At 49.0% G+C, this 25,545-nt stretch overlaps 2 protein-coding genes across 5 annotated transcripts in view; both read right to left on the bottom strand.

Moving 5' to 3' along the window:
• The window catches only part of VWCE (von Willebrand factor C and EGF domains), a 31,857-nt gene extending 16,182 nt beyond the window's left edge, over nt 1–15,675 (bottom strand). For 3 of the 4 annotated variants that reach the window (XM_003798754.2, XM_023518443.1, XM_023518442.1), the window contains exons 1-10: nt 15,289–15,675; nt 12,709–12,803; nt 12,491–12,580; nt 12,024–12,152; nt 9,594–9,710; nt 6,689–6,805; nt 5,703–5,831; nt 4,044–4,486; nt 3,853–3,946; nt 2,071–2,153 (exon numbers count right to left, since the gene is read on the bottom strand). In XM_003798754.2, the coding sequence (XP_003798802.1) occupies nt 2,071–2,153; nt 3,853–3,946; nt 4,044–4,486; nt 5,703–5,831; nt 6,689–6,805; nt 9,594–9,710; nt 12,024–12,152; nt 12,491–12,580; nt 12,709–12,803; nt 15,289–15,398 (1,407 nt within the window). In that variant the 5' untranslated portion in view covers nt 15,399–15,675. Of the gene's footprint in view, nt 1–2,070; nt 2,154–3,852; nt 3,947–4,043; nt 4,487–5,702; nt 5,832–6,688; nt 6,806–9,593; nt 9,711–12,023; nt 12,247–12,490; nt 12,581–12,708; nt 12,804–15,288 lie in introns of those variants that run through there. The other variant, XM_012810702.2, reaches the window with a different exon arrangement.
• A 3,734-nt stretch (nt 15,676–19,409) lies between these two features.
• Nucleotides 19,410–25,545, bottom strand: part of DDB1 (damage specific DNA binding protein 1) — a 36,869-nt gene continuing 30,733 nt past the window's right edge. Inside the window, exons 22-27 of the mRNA XM_003798753.3 lie at nt 23,371–23,541; nt 22,893–23,002; nt 22,472–22,641; nt 22,176–22,278; nt 20,750–20,873; nt 19,410–20,203 (exon numbers count right to left, since the gene is read on the bottom strand). Of these exons, the coding sequence (XP_003798801.1) occupies nt 20,120–20,203; nt 20,750–20,873; nt 22,176–22,278; nt 22,472–22,641; nt 22,893–23,002; nt 23,371–23,541 (762 nt within the window). The 3' untranslated portion in view covers nt 19,410–20,119. The remainder of the gene's footprint in view (nt 20,204–20,749; nt 20,874–22,175; nt 22,279–22,471; nt 22,642–22,892; nt 23,003–23,370; nt 23,542–25,545) is intronic.

The following is a 25,545-nucleotide window of genomic DNA, read 5'->3' as shown; positions in this document are numbered from 1 at the left end:
GCCACAACGCCCGGCTATTTTTTGGTTGCAGCCGTCATTGTTGTTTGGCGGGTCCGGGCTGGGGACTCAAACCCGCCACCCTAGGTGTACGTGGCTGGCGCCTTAGCCGGTTGAGCTATAGGCGCCGAGCCTATATCTGAGTTTTGAACCAAGCAGCTGGCATTGGCCATTCAAAGGATTAAATGTCAAAATAAATATAAAACATTTGGCATAGGACCTAAAAGCCCCCACGTTAAGGCCAGGCACAGTGGTTCACGCCTATAATCTTAGCACTCTGGGAAGCCGAGGCAGATGGATTGCTTGAGTTCACGAGTTCAAAACCAATCTGAGCAAAAGTGAGACCCCTGTCTCTACTAAAAATAGAAAAACTGAGGCAAGAGGGTCACTTGAGCCAAATAGTTGGGGGTTGCTGTAAACTATGACATCATGGCACTCTACTAGAGCGACAGCTTGAGACTCTGTCTCAAAACCAAATAAACACATAAATAAAAATAAAAGCCCCCACTTTAGAGTCAGCCAGACCTGAGTTCCAGTGTCTGTTCCTCCCCTCATGAGACCCTGGGCAAAGTACGCTCCAACTTTGAGCCTCAGCCTCCCTATCTGTGAGATAGACTAGGATCAGTGCCTCTCTCGGTGCTTTGCCAGGGAACCCATGCAATGAGATGGCACATGAATGCCCTTGGCCGCTGTGCATTTGCCTGGCACACAGGAAAAGCTCAAGAAATCATGCAGTATCTGGGGCCACAATGCAGCTCCTGCTCTCAATGTCAGAGCAGGAGCCACTTGTTTTTAGAGGAAAGGCTACACTCTGTTATCCAGGCTAGAATGCAGTGGTATCATCACAGCTCACTACAAGCTCCACCTCAAACTCCTGGGTTCAAGTAATCCTTGTGCCTCAGTCTCTCTAAAGCTAAGACTGTAGGCATGTGCCACCACACTCAGCTAATTTTTCTATTTTTTTTAGAAATAGGGTCTGGCTATGTTGCCCAGGCTGGTCTCAAACTCCTGGCCTCAAGTGATCCTCCCACCTCAGTCTCCCAAAGTGCTGGAATTACAAGCGTGAGCCACTTTTAAACATTGCCAGAGGGCAGTAGGATGGGTTGGACAACAGAGCCTTGATTTGGGGCTTATACAGACCTCAGATCAAACCCCAACTCTGCCACCTCCCAGCCTCAATCTTTTCATCTAGAGACTAGAGACAGATAATAAAGCTGACCCTGAAGAGCTGCAGCAGCCTTGGTGAGAAAAGAGATAAAAAGCACCAAACCTGGACCTGGCCCACAGTGGGTGCTCAAAATCAAATATGTGTGATGGCATCCGGTGCCTCTGCACATAGTAGGTGCATTAAAAAAAAAAAACTAGGCTCGGCGCCTATAGCTCAACCGGCTAAGGCGCCAGCCACATACACCTAAGGTGGCGGGTTCGAATCCCCAGCCCGGACCCGCCAAAACAACGACGGCTGCAACCAAAAAATTGCCGGGCGTTGTGGCGGGCGCCTGTGGTCCCAGCTACTTGGGAGGCTGAGGCAAGAGACTCGCTTGAGCCCAGGAGTTGGAGGTTGCTGTGAGCTGTAATGCCACGGCACTCTACCCAGGCGGACAGCTTGAGGCTCTGTCTCAAAAAAAAAAAAACTATTCACTCCTTTCTTGAAGGAGTGAATTTGCCTAAAGCAAAATACTCTTAACAAGGTGAGTTTGGTAATGAGCCTTGGCCTCCCAAATGTAGAGACCTTTATTGTGTTGGCAAATATTTTGCCTGGACAGAAAAATGGTCTCCCTGGAGGGAAGTTTCCATGGAAGCTTCTTCCCCTCCCCTTCCTAAACAGACAGACCCTGTTTGCCTTTTGGCTCTCTTCTGCTCCGCACAAGCCTCCCTGACTCCACTGACCTTCAGCTTCTATGCTTCCCCCACCCTTTTAAATTCTACAGGTTCTAATCCAAATCCACAACCTGAGCCCCTCTCCCTTCCATTCAACAAGCTCACCTTCAACATCCAGTCTTTTCTCCTTCCTCTAAAACCCCAAAGGTTAAGAAAACACCCACGAAGCTTTGAGGATCTTGTGAGGCTTACCAGGCAGACACAGACGGTGCAGTTCTCATTGGGAGGTGAAAACACGTCCCCCTCAGCTCGGACAACGCCACTGTGAAAACAGCCTTGAAAGACAAACAGGAGATGGTGGCATCAGACCTCTTCAAAGAAGAGGAAACTTGAGGTCTCACTGCTTTTCCAGGCATAATGTAACTGGAACCTTCCCTCACTGCCCTGGTTGCCCAGGAGCAGCAGATCCAAGTACCCTAACTGTGTGGTCCTACAACCCCAGAACTACCCAGGAGACATCTGCAGGGATCATCCCAGGGTCCATTCATGTCTGATAAACTCACAGCTGTCTAGAGAGCACCACATTTCATTCCCAGGAGGAAGGAAAAGCAGCCTGGGTTCAAAACCTGGTCTGCCAGATCGGTTTAGCTGAGTGGCCTTGGAGGTGCCATTAACCTCTCTAGAACTCAGTTGTCTTCACTGCAAAATGGAAATACCAGCATATATCCAGCAGGGGACTTAGAGATCGGAAACTTCAGATCTAAAGTACCCAGTAATTTAGATTCAAGGCTCAGTGACTCTCAAAGCACAGTGAGTAAATGATCACAATTATCCTTAAGAAAATCATAAAGGCTTGGTGCCTGTAGCTCAAGTGGCTAAGGCACCAGCCACATACACCAGAGCTGATGGGTTCAAATCCAGCCTGGGCCTGCCAAACAACAATGGTAACTATAACCAAAAAATAGCCAGGTGTTGTGGCGGGCACCTGTAGTCCCAGCTACTTGGGAAGTTGAGGCAACAGAATCACTTAAGCCCAGGAGTTGGAGGTTGCTATGAGCTGTGACACCACGGCATTCTACCCAGGACAACAGCTTGAAGCTCTGTCTCAAAAAAAGAAAAAAAGAAAGAAAGAAAGAAAATCATAAAGCCAGGCCTAGTGGCTCACTCCTGTAAACCTAGCACCCGAAGTGTGTGGATTGCTTGAGCTTATGAGTTCAAGACCAGCCTGAACCAGAATAAGACGCTGTCTCTAAACATAGCCAGGTGTTGTGGTGGACGACAGAGTGAGACTCTATTTCAAAACAAAAAGAAAAAAAATCACCAAGTGCATTTCCATTTTAACCATTAGGAAGAATTTTTAACTGCTGCTCAATGTCCAGCAACCTCAGCATCTTAACACCAAATGCAACAGAGAAATGGAGATTCTCAGACCTATTCCCAGGCCTTCAGAATGAAAATCTGCATTTCAATAAGAGCCTCAGGGATTCATATATAGAGCAAGTTTCCAGTAGTCTGTAAGGATCTGTTAAAATTTGGGTCTCTATCTTCATAGCAATGAGAAGCAAATGAAAAGCTATTAACAGAGCCTGGAGTGGGGGGTATCGGGCAGAATTTATAAATGATTCTTCCTGGAGGAGGGGAATTGGGAGAAGGGAGAAGGATTGCAGAATGGGTTTGGAGAGGCTCATTGAATGAATGAATAAAAGGAAGAATGAATGAAGCTCAAAAAAGATGCCCAGAAGATGAAAAGCTCCCCGTAAGGGATATTACAGCAGAGACAAGTGGTTCTCCAAGTGTGGTCTTCAGACCAGCACATCAGAATCACCTGGGAACTTACTAGAAAAGCATATATTCATGCCTTAGTTCAGATCTGCTCAATTAGAAACTCCAGGGGCAGAGACCAGGGATCTATGGTTTAATAAGCCCTCCAGGTGATTCTAATGCACACTAAAGTTGGAGAACAGCCTTTGGGCTGCAGGAGGGCTAAGGGAAGGGAAGAGGCAAGACTGTGTCTTCCCTGGCACAGGCTCTCACCTGTACATGAGGGGCAGCACCCCCCATCTTTGGAGGGAATCGGGTGGGAACAAGCGGCTTCACACCTCACCTTTTCACAGGTCACCTCTCCGTCCTAGAAGCACAAGCAGGAGTTATAGCTACCATAACTCTTACGTCTGTAAGGCCCCAGATGCCAGAACAGGGCAGCTATAGAAACACCTCACACCCACCTCACACCAGCACTGGGAACACCCAGGCTCAGTCCAGCGGCTCCCTGATTTATATATGGCTCCCAGGTGCCAACAGGGAGAAGGCCTTGTTGCTAGTCGTGGGACCTCAGGGCCCCTCGGTGAGGAAGGGGTCCCCAACCCCTCCCCCTGGAGGAGTGAGGGAGGCCTGAGCGTTCTCAGCAGGGAGGCAGTAGGCACTGGGGTAGCCATCGGAGTGGAGAGCACCCTCGTAGGGTCAGAATGGGAGGACATGGGTAGTGGTGGGGTGGGAGATGGCAGGTGGGTGGTCTTGACTCCTGCTGGAGGCCCTGGAGCCCCAGAAGGAGGGCTGTGTCCTGGGGACAGGGCAGGCCGGCCTGCCTCCGGAAGCAGGAGGAGCATCTTGGGAGGGTGTTGCCGGGGCTGCAAGATGGCAGATGGGGCCAGCACAGCCTTTGGGAAAGCTGAAACAGAAGCACAAAAATCTCTTGAGGGGGGAAGCAGGGGCAGAGGTAGGGTTCAGGGGACCTGAACTTGGCACAACCAGCACAAGTCACTGAGTGTCTCTGGGCCAGGTTCTTCATCAATATAATGGGTCTAACTGCTGGGGTACAATCCCTAGAGAAGATGGATGGAAAAGCACCAATGAACCGGAGGAGGTTACACCTGGCGGCTTCAGATACAGCACAATCATATTCTTCTGTTTCCCTTCCTCACCTGCCACAAGAGAGTTGCCAATGTTCCAGGTGGACCTCTAACACTTCAGAGATCCATCCAGGGAATAACCTGCCCCCACTCCTATGTCCTGACAGGTCCAAGTGTGTCTCCTCCTCCCACCCAGCTGTGGCTCCCCTGGCGGGCATGCCGAGGCTTGGGGTGGAGGGACAGTCCAGGCTGGTGCAGACAGGCCCTGCCCCAACACACATATACATACTTAGGACCAGGAGAAAGGTCTTTTCCTCTGCAGATGGACACCCACTACCCAAGGGTCTGAAAGAAGGAGAGAGAGAATCAGAAAAACTAAGAGAGAGAAGGTGGCAGGTGAGGGAGAAGAGAAGGGAGAGATTCAAGATCCCAGGGAGAAAGGGGCCGGGGTAGGAAATGAACAGGTGAGCTCAGTGACTAACGGGAACCAGTGCCATGGACTAAAGGGAAGGAGGTAGTTTTCTCGGCACAGGCATGGAAAGACCTCCATGGCCCCTGAGAAGTGAAAAGTGGAGCCTTCTGGCAGAACAGCCTCCATCACGTGAACAACATTATGCACATGTTTAGGGCCCTGCTGGAGGACCAGAACCGCCCAACACTGCCCTGTCCCTGGGAGCCCTTATCACTCTTAACACTGCTGGTTTCTTTCCTTTTACCATTTGGGGGAAAACAGAGGGCTGGGAAAACAGTGAGGAAAACAAAGGAAGAGCAGATACATAAGTGAAAAGAGAAAACGAGGAAGGTGAGATGTTGAAAATAAAATGAACAGAAAACAAGACTGGGCAGGGTAAGAAATGGGCCCCCAAGAGGGCGGGGCCTATCACCAAGGGCAGGGATGCGCTCTGAAGGCGGGGCCCGGTGCTGTAGGAGGGGCCTGGTGCTGGGGCGGGGCCTAGCACCTAGGGCGGGGCTCCGGGGTCGGGCCCAGTGCTAGGGATGCGGCTGGTCTTCAAGAGGGCGAAGCGCCTCTCTCACCTTCACAGGAGACGCGGTCAGCTCTGAGCCTGAAGCCAGGTCTACATGTGCACAGGAAGCTGCCCACGGTGTTATGGCAGGAATGGTGACAGACTCGCCTCTCCAGTGGTCTCCGACACTCGTTTACATCTGCAGAAGAGCGCCGGTACGGACCGCTGCCTTGTCCAGGCTACTGAGCCCTTCTTACTCCCAAAAAACTGGGCGTCTCCTTGCCAGGTTCTTAGAGGTCCATCCCTGCCCCAGGGTGCGGGATGTGGATCAGACGCTGGAAGCAGGGCTGAAATCTAGGCTAGTCTCCTTGGAAGGTTTACACATACTACAGGCATTGAATGGGTATATATATATATATATATATCAGTGACTCATCCCCAACACTAGGCAGCAGAGATTAAGTGCTACCTGGCGGGTCTCAGCCTTGCTGGGAATCTCTTCACCAAACCTTCTACTCTCCAGTTTTTCTTTCTGAAAAAGTCTTAAAACTCACTGAGCTGCTCAAGATAGACTTCAGGACTAAAACCTAAATCCACTAGAACAAGGTCTTTTTTCAGGCCCATGGGACCCCACCTTCAACCCATGAGCCAAGCTTATGGCCAAACATGCCAATCCCTTTCTGGAAATTTCTGCTAATGGGATGGAAAAACAGGGGTCTCCTTCTAAACCAGAGGAACCAAGACATAACGTGCTTTATTTACCAAGGGGAGCAAAGGCAGCCAAGAAAATGGGTGAGCAGAGAGGAATCCTTGGGGTGTATCTGGGAGAGGAGCGGAAGAGAAACATAACAGGATGAAGCTGGCATGTGGCCAGGAAAAGTCCAAGACAGGATCTTCTGTGTGGCACTATGCCAACCCCAGAGACAGGCAGGCTCCAAGCAAAGGCTCAAGCCCCTTCAGACTCCAGAGTGCCAGGAGGTCCAACTGCTGACCTTCCTAGGTCCCTGGGCTCTCCTGTCCATCTTCCTGAGTGGCACAGGGTCCTCCCAGCCTTACCTACACAGGAATGCCGGTTGCCGTGGAGGTGGAAGCCAGTTCGACAGGAACACTTGTAGCTGCCGATGCTATTTTTACATCTCTGCTGACAAGGGGTTCCTAGGCATTCATCAGTGTCTGGAAGGGAAAAGGCCAGGGCTGGTGTTCATTTCACCACAGAGCTTTGGAAATATGTGGTCCCCTCTTCCTCTCTCATCACAATCTCCTACCCTACTCAGGATAGACTACCTTAATTCCATCTCTTCCTCACCACCCACATGGGTCTACCAATTCCTACAGATGCCTTGGATCAGCTCACTCCTCCCCCTCCTTCATCTTGTCAAGCCTCCCAAAGGCCACAGGACTTATCCTAGAATAAGGCACCAAAGCTGTACCATCTCACACAGCCCTTCCCAGCCACCCACCTTCACTCTGGCCTAAATTCTTGCCATCTTCCAAACACACCACACTCTTTCAGGCCTCTCCCTTTTTCCATGTTCTCCTGTCTGCCTTTTCTACTTATCTGGCTGGAAAACTACGTATACCTCAAAACTCAGCTGTGATAGCACCTCCTCTGTAAAACCTTCACCATGCTGTTGTTTGAAATTGTGAAAAAATGGAAATGATCTCCATGTTCATCAATAAGAGTTTGTAAACTATGGACCAGAATCAGCAGTGAAAAGCAACAAGGCAGATGTGGAAAGATCCTCAACACCAATTCTTGAAGGGAGGAAAAAACAAGCAGAGGAATGACTGGGTTCAAATCTTAGCTCTCACATGATCTTGGGCAAGTAATTTCATTTCCTTATCCTTGGTGTTCCTATCAATAATATGAAGATAAACAGACCAACTTCATAGGATAATTCTGAGGATAAAATGAGAAAATGTAAACTTCTTAGCCTGGTAGCTGGGACATAAAGTTCAGCACCTATCATATCTCTATAAGTTCCTATGTATGTACACATCATGGGGATAGGCAGTCATAAAACACATCAGATTGATAATGGGGGGCTACGGAGTAGTGTCACCCCTAAATTCATGTGAAGCCTTAACATCCAGTGTGATATTATTTGGAGGTAGAGTCTTTGGAAGATGATAGATTTAGATTCAGTCATGAGGGTGGAGCCCTCATGATAGAATTAGAGCCCTTACTAGAAGAGTCAGGGTACATTCTCTCTCTCTCTCTCTCTCTCCCTATCCCCTTCTCTCCATCACATGAGGACACAGCAAGAAGACTGCCTTCTGCAAGCCAGGAAGAGAGCCCTCACCAGAAAATGAATTGGTCAGCACCTCACTCTTGGGCTTTCCAGCCTCTAGAAATTTGAGAATAAATGTCTTTTGTGTACATGAAACTTAGCCTGTAGAATTTCATTATGGCAGCCCATGCAGACACCAGGGTTATTCTCTAGGGAGAGCAGAGGGTGACGGTGGAAGAGAGGGCCTGGGGCTAACACCATGACTTTTAAAACTTCTTTTATAGGTTGGGCATCTGTAGCTTAGTGAGTAGGGTGCCAGCCACATACACCAAGGGTGGCGGGTTTGAACCTGGCCCAGGCCTGCTAAAACAACAATGACAACTGCAACCAAAAAATAGCTGGGCATTGTGGTGGGCGCAAGTAGTCCCAGCTACTCAGGAGGCTGAGGCAAGAGAATCACTTAAGCCCAAGAGTTTGAGGTTGCTGTGAGCTGTGATGTCATTACACTCTACCAAGGGTGACACAATGAGACTCAAAAAAAAAAATTTTTTTCTTTTATAATTTGTGGGAAAAAAATTATAATTTTTTTAATTCTTTTTTAATTCTTTTATAATTCTTTTAATTTTTATTACTCAAAAAAGCTTCATTTTCTTGTTTAGCTTTCTGATTCTGTGCTTATGCCTTCAACACTTTCCCAATGATTTTCCTTAATAAAGAAAGCATGCTTGATCCTGTCATAAACACATTTAGCACACATGGAACCACCCTAGGCCCTGCTGACATATTTTTTTTGTCGTTGTTTTAGACAATCCCATAAGAACTTTAGGTCTCACAGCACGAACCCTTCAAAGTCTTTCTGGGCACATGCTACATACAGATTTTGGTACTTTCCCAACCCCCTTGGTATAAAGGTAAACAATTCTATTGCCAGGAGTTTGAGACAGCCCAGTTTTGTTAGAGGCTGTATTGCAGAAAAGCCTACAACCGTATGTCAAACTCTGGGTGTTTGGCACCCATGGGTGCCTTTAGACAGCGTCCCTGGAACAGCAATTTGGGAAAATTTTAAACAGAGAAAATAATAGCACAGTATCAAAGGGGGAGCTTTTATCTTAACTGCCTTGTTTAAGTGAGAAGGTTTCTTACATAACTTGTATATATAAAAATCATTTTGAAAGAATGAGTGATTATTATAAAAGATCTCTCCTGCTGGTTTAGGAGGAAAGTTTCCTTCTCTTCCCACAGCACTTATCGCTTGTCCCCATCTTGCTCCTCCCCTCCCCACCAAACTGTGGAAGATCCTACTCCTCTGGTGGCTACAGGACCTGGGCCTGCACAGGGCAGGTGGAACCAACGAATGAGAGAATGAATGACTCCAGCCCAGCGTGCCCCTCCCACAGCCCTTCTGGACATGCTCACAGCCCTGCAACCCCTTCATCTCAGTGGCCTCCTTCCCCAGGATGGTGGAACCCACCCCTCCCAGAGGCCTGTCCTCCAGTCCTCTACCCTACAATAGCAGCAGCAGGTTCTAGCTCTCAGACCTCTTACTGATGGAATGGTCTCCTCATCAGTCAAATGAGGATGGTAAGAGCATCTCTCTCAGATCTTGGGGAAAGTTAAATGATGCATAGATGTGTGGAGAGCACACCATGCTCGGCCCAGCAGGACCAAGTGTTCAACAGGGCATCACTGTCACCCCTCCCAGAGCGGCCGTCCCTTCACTGCAGGCTCACCTTGGCAGCTGTGGCGGTCGGCAGACAGCTGCATGCCTGGCCCACACTCACACACAAACCCGCCTTCTGTGTTCACGCAGTGGCCCTCGCAAGAGGAGCTTAAACATTCATCAATGTCTGAGAAGAGAGAAAACACCCTTGCACGACCCACTGTGAACATGACTGTGACTCAGGGAACAAACTGACCCCACGAGGACTCTGTGCCCACACCAAGGAGTCTGTACTCAGCATCATTGAACCCCCAACCTCAGCATCGTGGAACCCCCCAACCGAACCTCCAGAAAAGCCACCGGTGAGGAAGGAAACCCAAGAAAGAAAAGACCACAAAACCAGGCCCCCCCTTTGATGCATGCAGATCAGCTGATGAGAGCAGAGAGCTGAGACAGGACTGTTTCCAGCGGCCCCACCTGCAGGGCAACTTCACAGGGCTCCTCAAAAGGGCAGAGAGCAGTGGGCAGGAAGCCTGATCAAATTATGAACAGCACCATTCCCTTAAATGTTCACTGAGCACCATCTGTGTGCAGCAGACCCAGAGAGGGACCGCTGAGGATACAAATGTGACAAAGACACAGTACTGACTCTCCAGATGTTTACAGTCAGATAACATAGGAGCCAAAACACACACCCAGGCGGGCTAGTACAGGCCAGTGATAAATGCCCCACCCGGGAACAGCTGGCCACAGCAAGTGTGCCCTGGAGGCAACATGGGCTAAGAAAGGCCACTGGAATAGAGAATGGGCTTGAGAGTCTTCCTGGCAGCAGCTGTGCTCTGTGGGGACTGCACTGTATATCTAGAGAGGCAGCTTAAGACCAGGTAGCTGAGCACAAAGGAGTTCCCTGAGGCCACTGACTGGGTGGGATAGCTGGATCCATGCCTAAGTGCTTAGCTGGTGAGCTTGGTGAGATGCTCTGGCTCCAAGGGTGAGACAGCTAGGAATGGAACTCCCCAAATCCCAGTGCAAGGCATCTCTGCCCCTACGGCAGCTCCTGAGGCCCTACAGGATTAGCCTACTCTTGTCTGCACCCGAGTCTCCCCACCATCTGGCCCACTCTCCTTACCCACTACTCAGCCTTCTCCCTGGCATCTCCTTGCTCTTCCCACTGGCAGGCCCTTTCAAGATCATGCCCACCACCTCTAAGAAGCCCACCCCAACTAACCCCATCCTGCTGCGATTCATCATGGCTGCAGCCAGTGCCACTCTGTCCTGCACCCTGTGCTTTGATTTTGTTCCCTGGTTGTTCCTTGGCCCCAGTTTGTCTCAACAAAGGGAAGTATGTATGGAAAGTACCCCATGATGAAAGATAAAAGGCATTTCGGGGCAGAATCAATTGCTCAATTGCTTCTCCTTTCTGGAGGAGATGGTGCAACAAGCAATGAGTTCCAAGACTCCTTTAGTAAGACCCTCTGACCCAATAGTTCTCCTCTGGGAAATAATCAGAGCAGCAGACAAGAAGCCTCTTTATTGCATCATTATATATAGTAGTGAAACACTGCAGACCGCCTAAATGAGGGATACAGAGTAGTATTTCAGTAACAGCAGCCAAGTATACAGCTGTTAAAAATTACGCTGCAAAGAATATTTAGTGATACTCACAATATAAAGATTAATGGGAAAAATAATCAACAAAAACTATACATAAAGTATAATCGCAGTTCTATAAAACATATATTTGCTTGCCTAATATACATATACACACGTACACATACGAACACATACACACTTAGGTGAAAGGGCGGGAAAAAAAACTTCATTTTAGTAACAAATGTCTCCAGGTAGAGACTTCCAGGGGGTGTTTATTTTCACTTTCTTCTTTTATCCTCAATGTCCTAAAATGAATCATCTCTTACTTTTCTATTAAGGGGGAAAACATTATTTTTTACAAAGTGAAAACTCCAGAAAGGCTTTTTCTGCTCTGGCAAGATTGGCAAGAAACTAGTTACAGTAGCTGTGTGCAGGGAAGGCAACAGACCTTATTTTAATTACAAATAATAGTTTTACAAACTAATTAGTGAGTTTAGCTTTCTGCGGCTTTCACATGCCACTTTCCCAAGGAGCCTTCCCTTGCCAACCATCCCCCAACTCTAGTTTCTGAGCCTCTGTCCTAGTTTAAGTACCATTACATTGAGCTGTCCCATTACTTGTCTCCCTTCCCCATATTCAGAAGTTCCATAACAACAGGGACTAACTATGGCTCCAGTAACCCCAGCCCCTACTTCCCCATTCCTGCCCACAGAGGTGCTCATCAATATTTGAGAAGTACCAAAAGAGATGCATTTCTTTTGTTTGCAGGCCTCCCTGCCCACTCTCAATGTCAGAGCTTGTCCTGGCTCAGAGTGGCGCTTGAAACTCTCTGGAGACCATCCTAGCAGAACAGGGAAAACACATAATTCCGGCCTTCCCCCTCCCCTACAGGTCCCAGGCCTCTCACCTGTACACCTGATGCCAACAGCTGTCTCTGTCATCGAGAAGCCCACAGGGCACACCCGGGCCACCTCTTGACAGCCACCATGGTTACAGGTAAGGTCACAGCCATACTCCCCACACGGTCCGTGGGCCTCTAAGACAGGCATCGCACTGGTGAGCACATACCACGGCAGGGCAGCCCCAGTCACCCCCACCTCACCAGGATGATTTCTGCTGGGAAGGTGGCTCTGGAGACAAATAGGGGTGAGTTTAAATCCAGCTCTGCCACTTACTAGCAATGCGACCTAGCAAGACAGCAATTTCTCTGTCTTAGTTTCCTCCTCTATCAAATAGGAATACAGTATCTACCTAATAGAGTTCTGTGTAGGTGATATTCTGGAATGCATCTCAATTGCCTGGTGCCTAGCACATAACCTCAGTGTTCATTCAGCCCTTCCCACCTTCCCATTGGCCACTGCCCATCCCCATTACCTGGACAGGTGGCCCCTTGCTCTCCATCCTGGCAGGAGCAGACATTGGGAGCGATGCAGATGCCACTCCCACAGCCAAAGGAGCAGAGAGCTAAGAGGAGAAACGCAGGTGGGGCACTAGGCCCTGGGGCCCCCAAGCTGCCCCTTAGACTAGGGACTGAGTGCTGGCAATGTACATTGCTGGTGGAAAGGGCTTGGGGCACAGGGACAAGCACTTACGCAGGGTACAGTGCCCACTGCCCATGGAGGGCACCCAGCCAGGGCAGCAGCCACTCCCGAACCCAGAGAGGCAGACGTGGGGGCCCAGCCGGCGTCTGCAAGAGAGAAGAAAGAATTTCCCACATGCGGTGTCTAGGGAGGGATTGACCAACAGGAAAGCTTCCTAGCCAGTCTATAAGTCAATCAACAAACAGTTCTCAAGACCTCCCTGGAGAGACAATAGGAAGTTTCCAAAGAGAAAATGACCCAGACAGTCTCTCCTAGAGGGAGGACAGACAAAAGTGTGAGAGAACAGATAGCAGTAAACAGAAAACAGATAGTAAAGATGGCCAGGAAGAGGGAACTCCGGGCTGAGGAAAGGCTCTATGATGAAAGAAGAGCCTGGGGGTGGCTGCCTCAGGACCTTTGCACCTGGAGTTCTCCCTATCACGAAGGTTCTTCCTCAGACACTCACTCAGCTCACTCTCTCCCTTCCCCCAATCTCTCCCCACAGTACCTTCTCAGAGAGGCCCTCTTGTCTGCCTCTCCCTTGCTTTATGTTTCTCCACATCCCACTTCCTGAGATGTTAAAGTATTAATTAATTTGTTGATTTGTTGTCTGTCTCCCCTACAACTCCCCAAAGACAAGCACTTCTTATCTGTTCACCACAGCACTGCGTGGCACATAGTAAGTGCTCAATAAATGACTGTTGAGAAAATGGCTGAGAAGAGAAGCCAGAAGGAAGGAAGAGCAAGGGCCCCCCACAGGCACTGACACAGGTCACATCTCTGGGCTTAGCATGGGAGCAACAGTGAGCTGCCCACAACTGGAGAAGGCAAGAGAGTTCACTGAACCAGGAATATAGTCCAGAGTTGGCAGGGAAGGGGAATCCAGAGTCCAAAAAGGGCAGAAAGCCAGGAACATCCAACCATACACTGGATGCTGGATGAGGTGTGGCCATATTGGCATCAACAAGGGGCCATCCCCACCTTTGAGGGATGCTGGGCAGACCAGGAACCACGTGATTGACAATAGGGCACGACAAGTTCCACATTGGGATGGGCTATGCAGCCCTGAGGGGGTGGGAGGGGTGGGCCAGAAGACTGAGGAGCAATCAGGAGGAGCAGCCAGATCACAGGCCTATAGGGGAACAGAGATGACAATTGCAACCAGCTCCAGTAATGACCTGGACAAAGGGTGATGAAGTGCACCCAGGTTTGAATTGGGAATTCCAGTGCAACAGAAAACCCTTCGCTTGCACGCTTCTCCGGCTCAGAGGCTGAGGGAACACTACCTTGGCAGTCAGGCGTTACAGAGCACCCACTGTGTACCCAGCACTGCACCAGGTACTGGGGATCCGGGATAAGACAGATTTATTCTGTTCTCAGAAAGAATAATCAATGTAAAATAGGACAAGTATTCTGGAAAGGGAAGCTCAGGGCACTATGGCAGTTTAGAAGTCTGTGGACATCTGTGGGGCCTCAAAGAGCCTTTTCCTCCACTGAAGTCATCACAGTAGAAGAGGGGGCACTGCGGGATGGGGAGAGCTGACTGAAGTCTCAGCGCACTTGCTGGAGCGATTATGGCACATCCTGGGAGGGAGGGGCCGGGCAACTCCTACTCTTCAGACTGGCCTAAGGAGCTGAGCCTGGGGGGCTAGGAAATCGACAGGCAGTGCCACCCAAGCCAGGCAGTGCCACCCAAGCGTCAGATGAAAGGATGCCCGGGAGGCTCGTGCAGTCCAACGCTCTGGTGGGCAGGGGCCCAGAGGCTGCCAGATCGCCCCAAAGAACCTCCCAGGGTCGGTGGTGACCCGGAGACAGGTGGCAGGAGGCCGTGAAGGCTGCGGCGTGGAGGCCGGATCCCAGCAAGAACTGGCGTTGGCTGCGGAACACAAGTGTAAGGAGCTGGGACGCCCCGTTGCGCGCCCCCCGGAGAACGCGGCCCCGAGCCAGGCCGCCCGCTGACACAGTGTTCCTTCGTTCTGAGCATCACGCACACACGCACACGACCCCGCAGCGCCGGGCCTCCACCACAGAACAAACATGTGGGGAGGTCGGCATCCACCAGGAAAGACAGCAGAGGGCACAGCAGCCCCCCCGACCCCACCCGCACGCAAACACGGACTGAAACCGAAACGTAACCCAAAGAGATCCAGGCGGTTCCAAGGTCCACGATGTGCATAAAGCCAGAACACAGGGAAAGCCCCTAGCCCAGAGTGGCCAGCGCAGTGGGGGAGGCCAGACGCTGCTAAGGCAGAGCTAGCCAGCATGTTTGGGAGCGAAAGCAATCAGTCCAGAACTCCCCTTGCCAGGGTTCCGCGCTCCAGGGCACCCTAGACTTCACCCAGCGCCTGGATCTCCATCCACCCCTAGGTCCCAGCCAGGACAGTCCCAATAAAGGGCGCGCAACGGACACACGCCCAGAGGCACAAGACCAGTCTCTTTGTCCGGACCCCTAGGCTGCGCCCGCGTGGACAGCGCCCCAGAGCGAACCTGGACCCGCGACTACCGGCAGCTCCGAGGCTCCCCTCGGCGACTCCCCGCTACAGTACCATAGTGCTCCCCCGGCGGGGGCGTAAGAGGGCGCGGGGCGCTTACCTCTCCGCCGCGAAATGACCGGGTGGCTTCCTCCCGGTGTAGCCTCGGGCCGGGGCCCGGGTCAGCAAGAGCGCGACGCAGGCGGCCCGGAGGAACAGTCCGGCCCACATGACCAGCGGCGGCGGGTCCCCGGGGCTGGGCTAGGCTCCGGCGCCACACGCGAAGGAGGGGGCTGCCGGCCCTCGCCCCTCCTCCTGGCGTGCGGGGAGCGAACCAGCGATCCCCCAGCTGGCACGCAGAGTTGAGCAGGGGGGCTGGAAACGCCGAAAGGAGGGGCCGGGGAGCGCGAGGGGACGCGGCCGCGGGCTAGGGGTGGTCTCCAGCACCTTGGAGCCTAACACACAAAAGCAGCGCCGCCAGCCCGCCTGCCAGTGCCTGTCCTGAGGCACAGAGCCGGGGCAGGGGCAAAGATCAGGGACCCTGGGGGGCGGGGTTTCGCCCTCGGCCCACATCCCCTGCCCGGGTTTAAGAGTCGGCTTCCTGCAAAGGGCTGAGGGCGTCAGACTGAGGCCCTGGAACGAAGGAGACTTCAAGAATATGGCTAGCGCCAGGGACTGCGCTCCCAGGTCATTGCCTGTCTTGGAACTGAGGTGCCCATGCTGTCAGGTGAGAGTCGTGGAAATCTGAATCCAGGACTCTGGGTGGTTGAGCCCCTGGGCAGTTCTAGGCCTATGCCCCAGCCTGCCATCAGGTCTGCACCCTAACCCAAATGCGCAGTTTGGGCGGAGTAGGAGGGTTCAGTCTCTCCCCAGCAGGGGGGCACTAGCTGGTCCATAGCCCACAGGCTCCTCTGGGCAGCCAGGAGGCAGAGTGGCCACAGGTTGGGGAGTGAGGAAATTGGTGAGGCTCTTGACAGTGGAGGGCAGAAGCAGAACTGGAAGGCAGCCCCTTCTGCAGCCGCCCCAGGCCACCGTGGGAAATTGGTAGGGTAGTGGTGAGTCAATGGTGAACGGAAACCAGGCTCATCAAGCTAGGAAAAAGCTGGAAAGATGACCAGATTTTACCTTGAGCTCGTAAAGGAATCTTCCCCTAGTCCCCTAGACCTAATTAAAGATTTTGATTAAACACTTCCAGGGATAAGAAACTCACTACCTGTCAAAATTCAGCCCATTTTATTTCCAGCCCAATCATTTTGAATAACTACATTTATTTGAACATGTCCTTCCTTATCAACTAAACCAGGTGTCCTCAAACTGCAGCCCGCAGGCCACATGCAGCCCGCCTAGGACATTTATCCAGCCCGCTGGGTGTGTTTGCCACCGCTGCCTGTTCTGCTTAGCAGCCAACTTGTCCCAAGGCCCATAGTCACAGCCCTCCAACGGTCTGAGGGACAGTGAACTGGCCCCGTTTAAAAAGTTTGAGGACCCCTGAAAAATCCCAATTCCTTTGGTCTTGCCTCTGCCATTGCCCTCCTGCTACCTCAGATGTCCTTAACATAGGTGGCCACAAGTGGACATGATATATAAGGCTCTTCCTAAATGCAGCACTTTTACTAATACAGCCTGATAGAGCTGTAATACCATGATTTCATGACACAGGCTGAATTAAAGGAAAACCTCAGGTGTTTTCTGTTGTTTCTTGTTGTTATTGTTACTGCAGTTTTTGGCCAGGCCGGGCCTGAACACGCCACCTCCAGTATATGGTGCCCGGTGCCCTAGTCCTTAAGCCACAGGTGCTACCCTCTGTTATTTTTGTTGTTGTTAAACACAAGCTTACCTGAACCTGTGTGGCTGAGTTTTAGCAATCACATTCAGGCCTGTCTCACTTTTAGTTTTAACCCATCTTCTAGTCAACAGATCCTCAGCAAGCAGGTTGTTAATATAAGGCTGCATTGTAAAATGGATCCAACTTCTGTTCTTATGTCCATTCTGAGTTCTAAAGACCCCAGAATCCTAAAGCATCTTTCCTTCCTGCCTCAAACATCCAAAGGTTGCACTTTCACCCTCTACCACTACTAGACTACCATTCAATGTCAAGTAAAAGCTCCTTCTTCCCAGCCCTAGGAGCTAGCTACCCAAAAATTCTCAATACATTTATTCAGAACAGAAGTGAACTTTTACATGTCTGTCATCTTTCATGCTATCTTCTTTCTCCCATACCCTAGCTCCACTGAGCCACCTTTACTCTTTGACTACTATTTTATGGAACCCCAACCTGCCCACCTCACCCTGTAAAACTCATTCTCTGGCAAGGTTTGCTCCAGATTGGTAAATGAGCCACTGGAATAGAAGATGCAGCTTTGTGTTTTGACTACATAGTAAATTCCTGTCGGCAAATCTCCAAACAAATGTCCTGGCATTTTTTTCACTTCCCCATAAAGTTTGTGACCTTACAGTATTCACCTTGCTCCTTCTATTAAGAATTAGCTTCTTTGGCTTTTGTGCTTTTTCTAATCTTTTTCTTTGACCCCAAAGCTTCTCAGTTTGGATTCTGAGCATCTAAGTTAATATTGTTTATCTTCAAGGACTAGTTTGGGCATATCCCTTAATTGGAGTTTCTCAGTGTTTCTTTCCCAATTCTGTGGCTTGTGGCTTCTCAGTAACAAAAGGGACCCTCCACTAAGGGTGGAGGATCCAAGTTGTTGTTGGCTGCAGAATGACAGCCTCTGGCTTGTGACCCTTCCAAATGGTCATGTGATGAGTCAGTGTTTCTATTATTCTCCCAAAGGTCCCTTCGTGCAGAGGCCTGGAGTGATGCTAGCTCATCAGTGCCTACACGGAACAGAGCTGTTCCAGCTGGCTAGAGCCACACTCTAAAACAACCTTTCGCCCCTAGAGAGATGCTTAATGGTTTTTAAGAAGGGGATATGGAAGTATGGAGGCAGGATGTCAGTTTCCAAAGGGTTGCTGGAATTCAATCCTGAGTGAATATACCCAAGATTGTAGGAAACAAAAAAAGGAAAACATTTCAAGGACTCTACAAGCTTCCAAATTCAAGACTGAAGCCAATGATAATGACCTTCCACTCAAAGTAGCAGGTCTCAGTGACTGCAGATCAGACCACATAAGTGCACCAGAGTAATAATCCTATTTTGTCTTTCTGATCATGGCACCTTATAGTCAATGCTCCCAGCTAGGATTAAAATTTTAAAGTAATCACAATCTGGAGACTGTTGAGTGCTTGCTTCATTAAAGCTGGTCTCTGGCATGAGGGTAGAGGGCCTTTTTCAAATTCAAACCATGACTTTAAGAATTCAAATCACAGTGTTGAGTTTCAAGTTCAAACTGTGGTTTTTCAGCTGCTGATTATTTTTTCTCTTAAGATCCTTATCCTGAGATCCCAGGAAAGTAAGGGAAAAGAAGGGTAATAAAAAACAAAAGAATTTCTCTAGGGAAGGAAACTTACTCCAGAAGACCCCCAAAGCAAAGATGTTTCCTTGCTCTTTTCCTTTTAAGCTAGAATCTCTCAAAACCACTCTTTGAACTTGAAACCACAATATTCCTGACACTGTATCAAAGGCTGGTCTTAAAAGAGCCAGCCAATATGCCTAGGATCAACCCTACTCCACAGTTGGGACAGAGCAGCCTTTATTCCCACTAGATTACTGGTAGAAATATGGGCCCAAACACTCTGACCCACTGAGTTGAAAGAAAACAGGCTTTGTTTGCCAGACAGAAGAGTAAACCCCAAATGTGCCCTACTCCTGTATTCTCAAACCCAAAGCACCAAAGCTTTACTTGATTAGACCAGAGGGAATAAAATGAGAATCCAAAGGGCATGTGGCAATAAGAAGCCAGGAGGTGCATGAGGAGATACTCAGTGGCCTACCGGCTTACTGGACATTGGACACAGCTGGCTATACAGTGAGGTTAGGAAAGGCAGCCCAAGCAACACCCAACCACAGCAGGTTACCAGCAGACGTAACTGAGAATCAGAAGTTGTTCTTGAGTCAGGGTAACCAAAACACTAAATTTCCAAAACCTGATACCCATCATCCTGTGATCCCACCAAAACAATCACATGACAAAGGAGAGGTAAAGATGACATTTCATTACGTTCAGAGACTTGTTCTAATAGCAAGGACAAGTGGGGGACACTGCATGAGTCTGTAGTAAATTGAGAACAGCATTCCTAAGATGCTGGATAGCTGGGCAGGGGGAAGAAAAGCAGAAACAAATGTATTCTTCTTCTTAGATTCTACTTTATTTGGTAAAACTCAGAAACTAACAACCAATTCACATCCCCCCACCTCCTTCACTCTGAAGAAGGCAGTCTGCAGAGACAAAAGAGCTGTGGCTTGGGGATCACCCACCTTCTCCAGGTTTTGAACTTAGGCAGCCCATGGCCTATAATCCAATGCTCTCAGAGGCCAAAGTAGAAAAGTAAAAGGAAGGTTTCATTCAAGATATTGAAGCCCTCCCAACTCTCTTCTTCCCTACTATGGGCAACCTCCCTACACTCCCAACCTAAATAAAAAGATAGTACAGGACAATGCATGAGTGTGAGATAACACACACACACACATACGCACACGCACACGCACACGCACACACAGCTTCATTTCAGCCCAAGAGCCACGAGATTCCTCCCTGGAAGGAGGACAAATGGCAACACCAATCAAAGCTTGGTGGGCCAAGGTGATAGCTGGAATCATTTGAGACTGGTAAAAATCCAGGGAGAAAATGGTTCACCTCTAGCCCATTCCCAGGTCTCTAGTGAACTAGTTTTAGTTCTAAGACAGCCCCATTTCCACACAGGTGAACTGTGGCTTTGGGGCAGCTGGCTTAGGGAAAGGTCCCTCATGGCCAAGAATACAATGGTAGGAGAGGAGAGGGTGGGCAGCAGGGCAAAGCCTTTGGGGAGGGTCAGAAAAGGGGACCCTTGCCCTTGGCTAATGGATCCGAGTTAGTTCCTCCACAACCTTGATGAGGTCGTCTGCAGTGGCCTCTCGCTTCATACCGCTGCCATCGTCATACTGCAACAAGAAAAGGGGTGGGGCTGTGAGGGTCAGGAGGGTGCTCTCCTGCTCACAGTGATGGAAGGACATGGTTTCCCCACTGCCACAGCAGAGAGAAAGCCCACACCTCCCCTTTGGCAGTGGAGGTCTCTCCTGAGGCAAAGCTGGCTTTTAGGCCACCACCTTGCCTACACCCCTCCCTCTTTAAGGATGTTTCCAGAAGCACCATCTCTAGTAAGCAATATCCTAAACTCCAGAATTGAGGAAATCCCTCTTCCCTGCAAGATCCCAACCCTGCCTTCCACCTTTGGATCTTGCCAGAGAATCCAAATGTCACCATGTTAAAGAAAGACAGAGGTTAACGTGTAGAGTTACAGTGTCTGGTAAACCCACAAGCCTCAACCACATACATCTCCTTTCCCTCAGACTCCACCTTCCCATCTAGTAAGAACCTTAAAGGGCCAATGGCACCTCAGCAGGTGCCCAGAATGGAGAGTCTCCTAGCATGCCACAACCAGCCATGACTTATGTGACTGACCCAGGGCTGAACGCCACACAGCTTACCTGTAGGTTTGCCACAACTTCCTGCATCTTAGGACGGCTGATATCTAGGAAACTCTCAATCAAGTCGCCATCGATGAAGCCTGTGGCTGGTTCCGTCTTCCGCTCAGTGTGAAAGGATCTCCAGGTACACAGGCAAGTCAAGGAACATGTGCTTATTCAGAAACACTCTTTCTCGGTTATCCCCACCTCCAAACAAGACCCAAGTCTAAAGCAATCATCAAGGTTAGCATGCTTTTTGGACATTTTTATAATCATAAGAACTATAAAATTATTATCTAATCTAACTGGTTCTCAATTAAAGTAATCTTCAAAATTACTATTTTTAAAAATATAGATCAGATTCCACTAGTTTCAAGCCTGGATACATATGGATATTTTTTAAAGAACCGCTCACTTAAGCCTAGTCTCAACACCTCATGGATGAATGAATGAGGCTCAGTGAGCCAAGGGGCTGCCAAAGGTCCTGCTAGTTAGCAAAAAACTCAGCCCTCCCTGGCTGGAGCTGGGCAGAGCAGCTCTCACATCCTGCCTGAGGAGGAATTTTTCCAGTAGTACTTGGGTTCTGGGTGTCCAAAAATGGCTGATTCTTGAGCTTCCAGCATTTTCATCATCTTCCCTTTCCCCTTGTTCCTCTGCAGACACAGCTGCCCCCAACACAACCCCTAAAAGGATGTGCTCCTATGCTATGACCTAAACTTACACTTGAATTCTGGTGAGAGGTACACTAAAAACCCTGACTTCAATATCATATAACTTATCCATGTAACAAAAAACATCTGTACTCCCCAAATGTTCTAAAATAAAAAATATATAAATAAATAAACTTATGTCTGAAATGTAACACCAAGAAAGCCAGAAGTACACATTCCAGGAACATAAATGTACATAAATGTACATTTCCAAGATGGACCAGTTGAGGCTGGATGATAAACATGTGGGAATTCCTTATGCTACTCCCTCGCTACTACTGTGTGTTTGATATTTCCTACATAAAAAAAATTTTTTAATTTAAAAAAAAAAAAAAAAAGGTCAGGTCTGGTGGCTCAAGCCTATAACCCTAGCACTCTGGGAGGCCAAGGCAGGTGGATTGCTTGATCTCAGGAGTTTGAGACCAGCCTGAGCAAGACTGAGAACCTTGTTTCTATGAAAATAGAAAAATTAGCCAAATATTGTGTTGAACACCTGTAGTCCCAGCTACTCAGGAAACTGAGGCAAGTAGATCACTTGAACCCAGGAGGTTGAGATTGTTGTGAGCTATGACACCATGGCACTCTACCCAGGGTGACAGAGTGAGACTCTGTCTAAAAAACAAAACCAGTTCAATACAGGTTTCATTAGAAGACACTTAGGACAGTGGTTTCTAGCACCAGTTTCTACACATGGCAGGATGTGCTTCCCAGCAAGGAAATGGCTCTGGGCAGGATATAAGGAGTGTTCAATCTTGCCCACACTTTTGATGACTTTATTGAGTCGATTCTGCATGTCCAACAGGAGGTTGTACCAGCTCTCTGACAGAGAAGTCACCAGCCCTGAAGAAGTGAAAGAGACCATGAACAACAGAACTATGGAGCCCACAGCCCAGGTAAGCACCACAACGAGGGACAAGCTTGCTGCAGCCCTGGCTAGTAACCTTCAGTGTCATGTCCAGCTGCTCTCCCTAGTCCCTCAGAACCGTGTTCTCAGAAGGCCCGTGGGGCTGTGCCTTGTAGGAGTTAACCTTACCAATCATGCCGTTGACCGTGCCAAACAGCACCGAGCCTTGTGTGGGGGTGGACGTCTCACCCAGATTCTGCATGACCAGAGAACCGTGGCAAAAGACATTGACAAACTCGCCCAGGTGGAAGAGACCAACCTCCTGAAGGTGTTGCCGCTCCTCATCAGTGGTGGCGGCGCTGAAAGGCAGGGAAAAGTCACTCCCTGATCCTCTTGGTCTCCACAAGGCCCCGACACATGACCACATGCAGTGGATACCATATACCCCACAGCAGGGGACCCAGTGTGAAGGGCTAATCTGTGTGGCCTTTTCTTCTCTCATGAAGGAAATTCTACCTCTGTGAAGAAGAGGACCTGAACCTGACACAGATCCCCACAAGAGACTCGGAGCTCCACCCCTTCCCCACCATACTAAGGGCTGGTCACTCACCTGTCCTTCTGACACACAAACAAGTTAAAGGCATTCTCAGCCCCCAGGAAATTGTCATCATCCAAGATCTCCACAGCACTCATCCAGTTGGGATTAAAATCTCGAGCAATCTTAAAATAGATGAGGTATAACAAGAAAATACAATCAGCAGTTTGCATGGAATACAGTTCTGGGACTTGTCTTTTTTGCACTCAGAAGCTGAGACCCTACCCTGTAGAAGATGCAGTTCTCTTTAACAAATAGAGAGACTCTCCCTTAAAACCTCTGACCTACACAGCCCATTTGGTTGCAACTGCCCAGACAGGAAGCCTACTCAGAATTCAGGTTGGGGGTCTCTAAGAATATGTAATCCATGCAGCATGTATGCTCCAGGGAAAACAATTCTGCCTGTGCTATGCTCAACTATCCTGTACCACCAGAGACACACTGGCAAGGGTCATGGCTTAAGTAAGACATCCATCCCTGGTCACTCCACTACCTCTTCAAAGTTTCCTTCCATGGGTTTGTAGGCCAGCAGCAGCACCGAGCGCATGAGGTCGCCCACAAGGATGAAGTCGCCCTTGGTCTTCAAGTAGAGGGCCATGATGTTGTTGTAGTGGTTGCACTCCGTGCGCAGCTCCTTCTCTGTTGTCCACTCGTAGAGCCGCACCTACAAGGGCATGTTGTTCCCTCAGCCTAAGGCACCTGAGTCCTCTCAAAGTGACTGTTTCCCTACTTTTCAATCCCCCTCTGCAGTACCACTCCCAAATTGCAGTATGGAATAGAAAATGGTCTTATGTGTTTAGAAGTATGAACGTTTTCTATTTCACTATTACATATATATGAACTAGGAATACAAAATTTTACTTTACATAAAAAAAATAAGTGGCAGCACCCATAGCTCAGTGAGTAGGGCGCCGGCCACATTCACCCAGGCTGGCAGATTCAAATCTGGCCCAGGCTAGCTAAAACAACAATGACAACTTCAACAACAAGAACAAAAATAACCAGGCGCTGTGGAGGGTGCCTATAGTCCCAGCTACTTGTGAGGCTGAGGCAAGAGAATCGCTTAAGCCCAGGAGTTTGAGGTTGCTGTGAGCTGTGCTGATACCATGGCACTCTACCGAGGGTGACATAGTGAGACTCTGTCTCAAAAAAAAAAAGTCCATGTAAAAGAAATAATAATGCAAGTATAATACTGTGGATATTACAAAAGATAATCCTCTTGTGTTTGACCCACAGAAATATGTCAAAGAAAGATCCAACTCCTAATCAGAATGGAACAAGATCACTCCCCAACAAGCTGCCTTTTCTGAACCCTTGGAACCTTTTTTTTTTTTTTTATTAAATGATAGCTATGTACATTAATGCAATCATGGGGTACAGTGTGGTGTTTTCATATACAATTTGAAATATTTTCATCAAACTGGTTAATATAGCCTTTATGTCATTTTCTTAGTTATTGTGTTAAGATGTTTATATTCTACTTTTAGAAAGATTCACTTGTACCCCTATAAGATAAACCATAGAGGTGATCTCTCCAATCAGGAACCTTTTTTTTAGACAGACTCTTACTTTGTCACCCTTGGTAGAGTGCTGTGGTGTCAGAGCTCACAGCAACCTCAAACTCTTGGGCTTAAGTGATTCTCTTGTCTCAGCCTCCCAAGTAGCTGTGACTACAGATGCCCAACACAACACCCAGCTATTTTTTTTTTTTTTTAAGAGACAGGGTCTCTCTTTGGCTCGGGCTGGTCTCAAACCCGTGAGCTCAGGCAATCCACCTGCCTCAACCTCCCAGAATCCTAGGATTACAGGCATGAACCATCACGTCTAGCCCCATCCTTGGAACTTTTTAATGGGAATCCAATGACTAGAGAAAGCTCAATGAAAAGGTCCAAAGAAATTATCAAATAACTAAAAGAATCTACAGAACTTGATTCTATGGCTACTCCACAAGAGGGAAGGAGAAACCCTGCTTTTTCCTTTCTCCATTGCAGTGCTTCTTCAATCACAACCACATCTCCAAAACACTGGAGATGCTTTACCACCAGCAGACAGACAGAGACATATGGCACAGCACAGGGCTGAGATGTAACTTGTCTGAGTTGACAAGCCTTCCTTGGCACATCCTTTAGGATTCCAATAATCCCAACATGGACTCTGCACATCTAGAAACTCCTAGACAGAATATACTAGGCCATGATTTCTCAAGATGTGTTCAAAGAACTGTGGCTCCACAGATTATAAATGACTCTAGGAGTCCTTCACAGTAATTATAACGACCACTGGACCTCTGTCTCTATCAGTAGAGTCAAAGGCACATCCAGAGCGCCCCGTCGAAGCGTAAGTTCGGCCTTGCTGGCCCTCCACACCTCCAACAGTGGAAGTGAAGAAGGGCTGTCAAGGTTCTCTGTGCTCCTGCCAACATCTGCCACCCTCTCTATCCATGCTCTCAGCCTCCCCATCACCATCCACCATGGAGACAGTCAAGACCAAGGCCAGACTACCAAAAGCCCAGGACTCCCACTCTCTTCCCAAAAGGTTCTAGACCTCTGCTATCCAATATGGTAGCCAGTAGCCTCACATGGCAATGAAACACATGAAATGTGCCTAGTGAGTCCAAGTTAAAATGTGTTGTGAGTATAAAATACACATCTGATTTTGAAATCTTAGT

The sequence above is a fragment of the Otolemur garnettii genome, unplaced genomic scaffold (genome assembly GCF_000181295.1).
Source record: "Otolemur garnettii isolate 467f Iridium unplaced genomic scaffold, OtoGar3 scaffold00140, whole genome shotgun sequence".
In the NCBI taxonomy this organism is placed as follows: Eukaryota; Metazoa; Chordata; class Mammalia; order Primates; family Galagidae; genus Otolemur; species Otolemur garnettii.
This window is presented reverse-complemented; position numbering and strand designations above follow the sequence as displayed.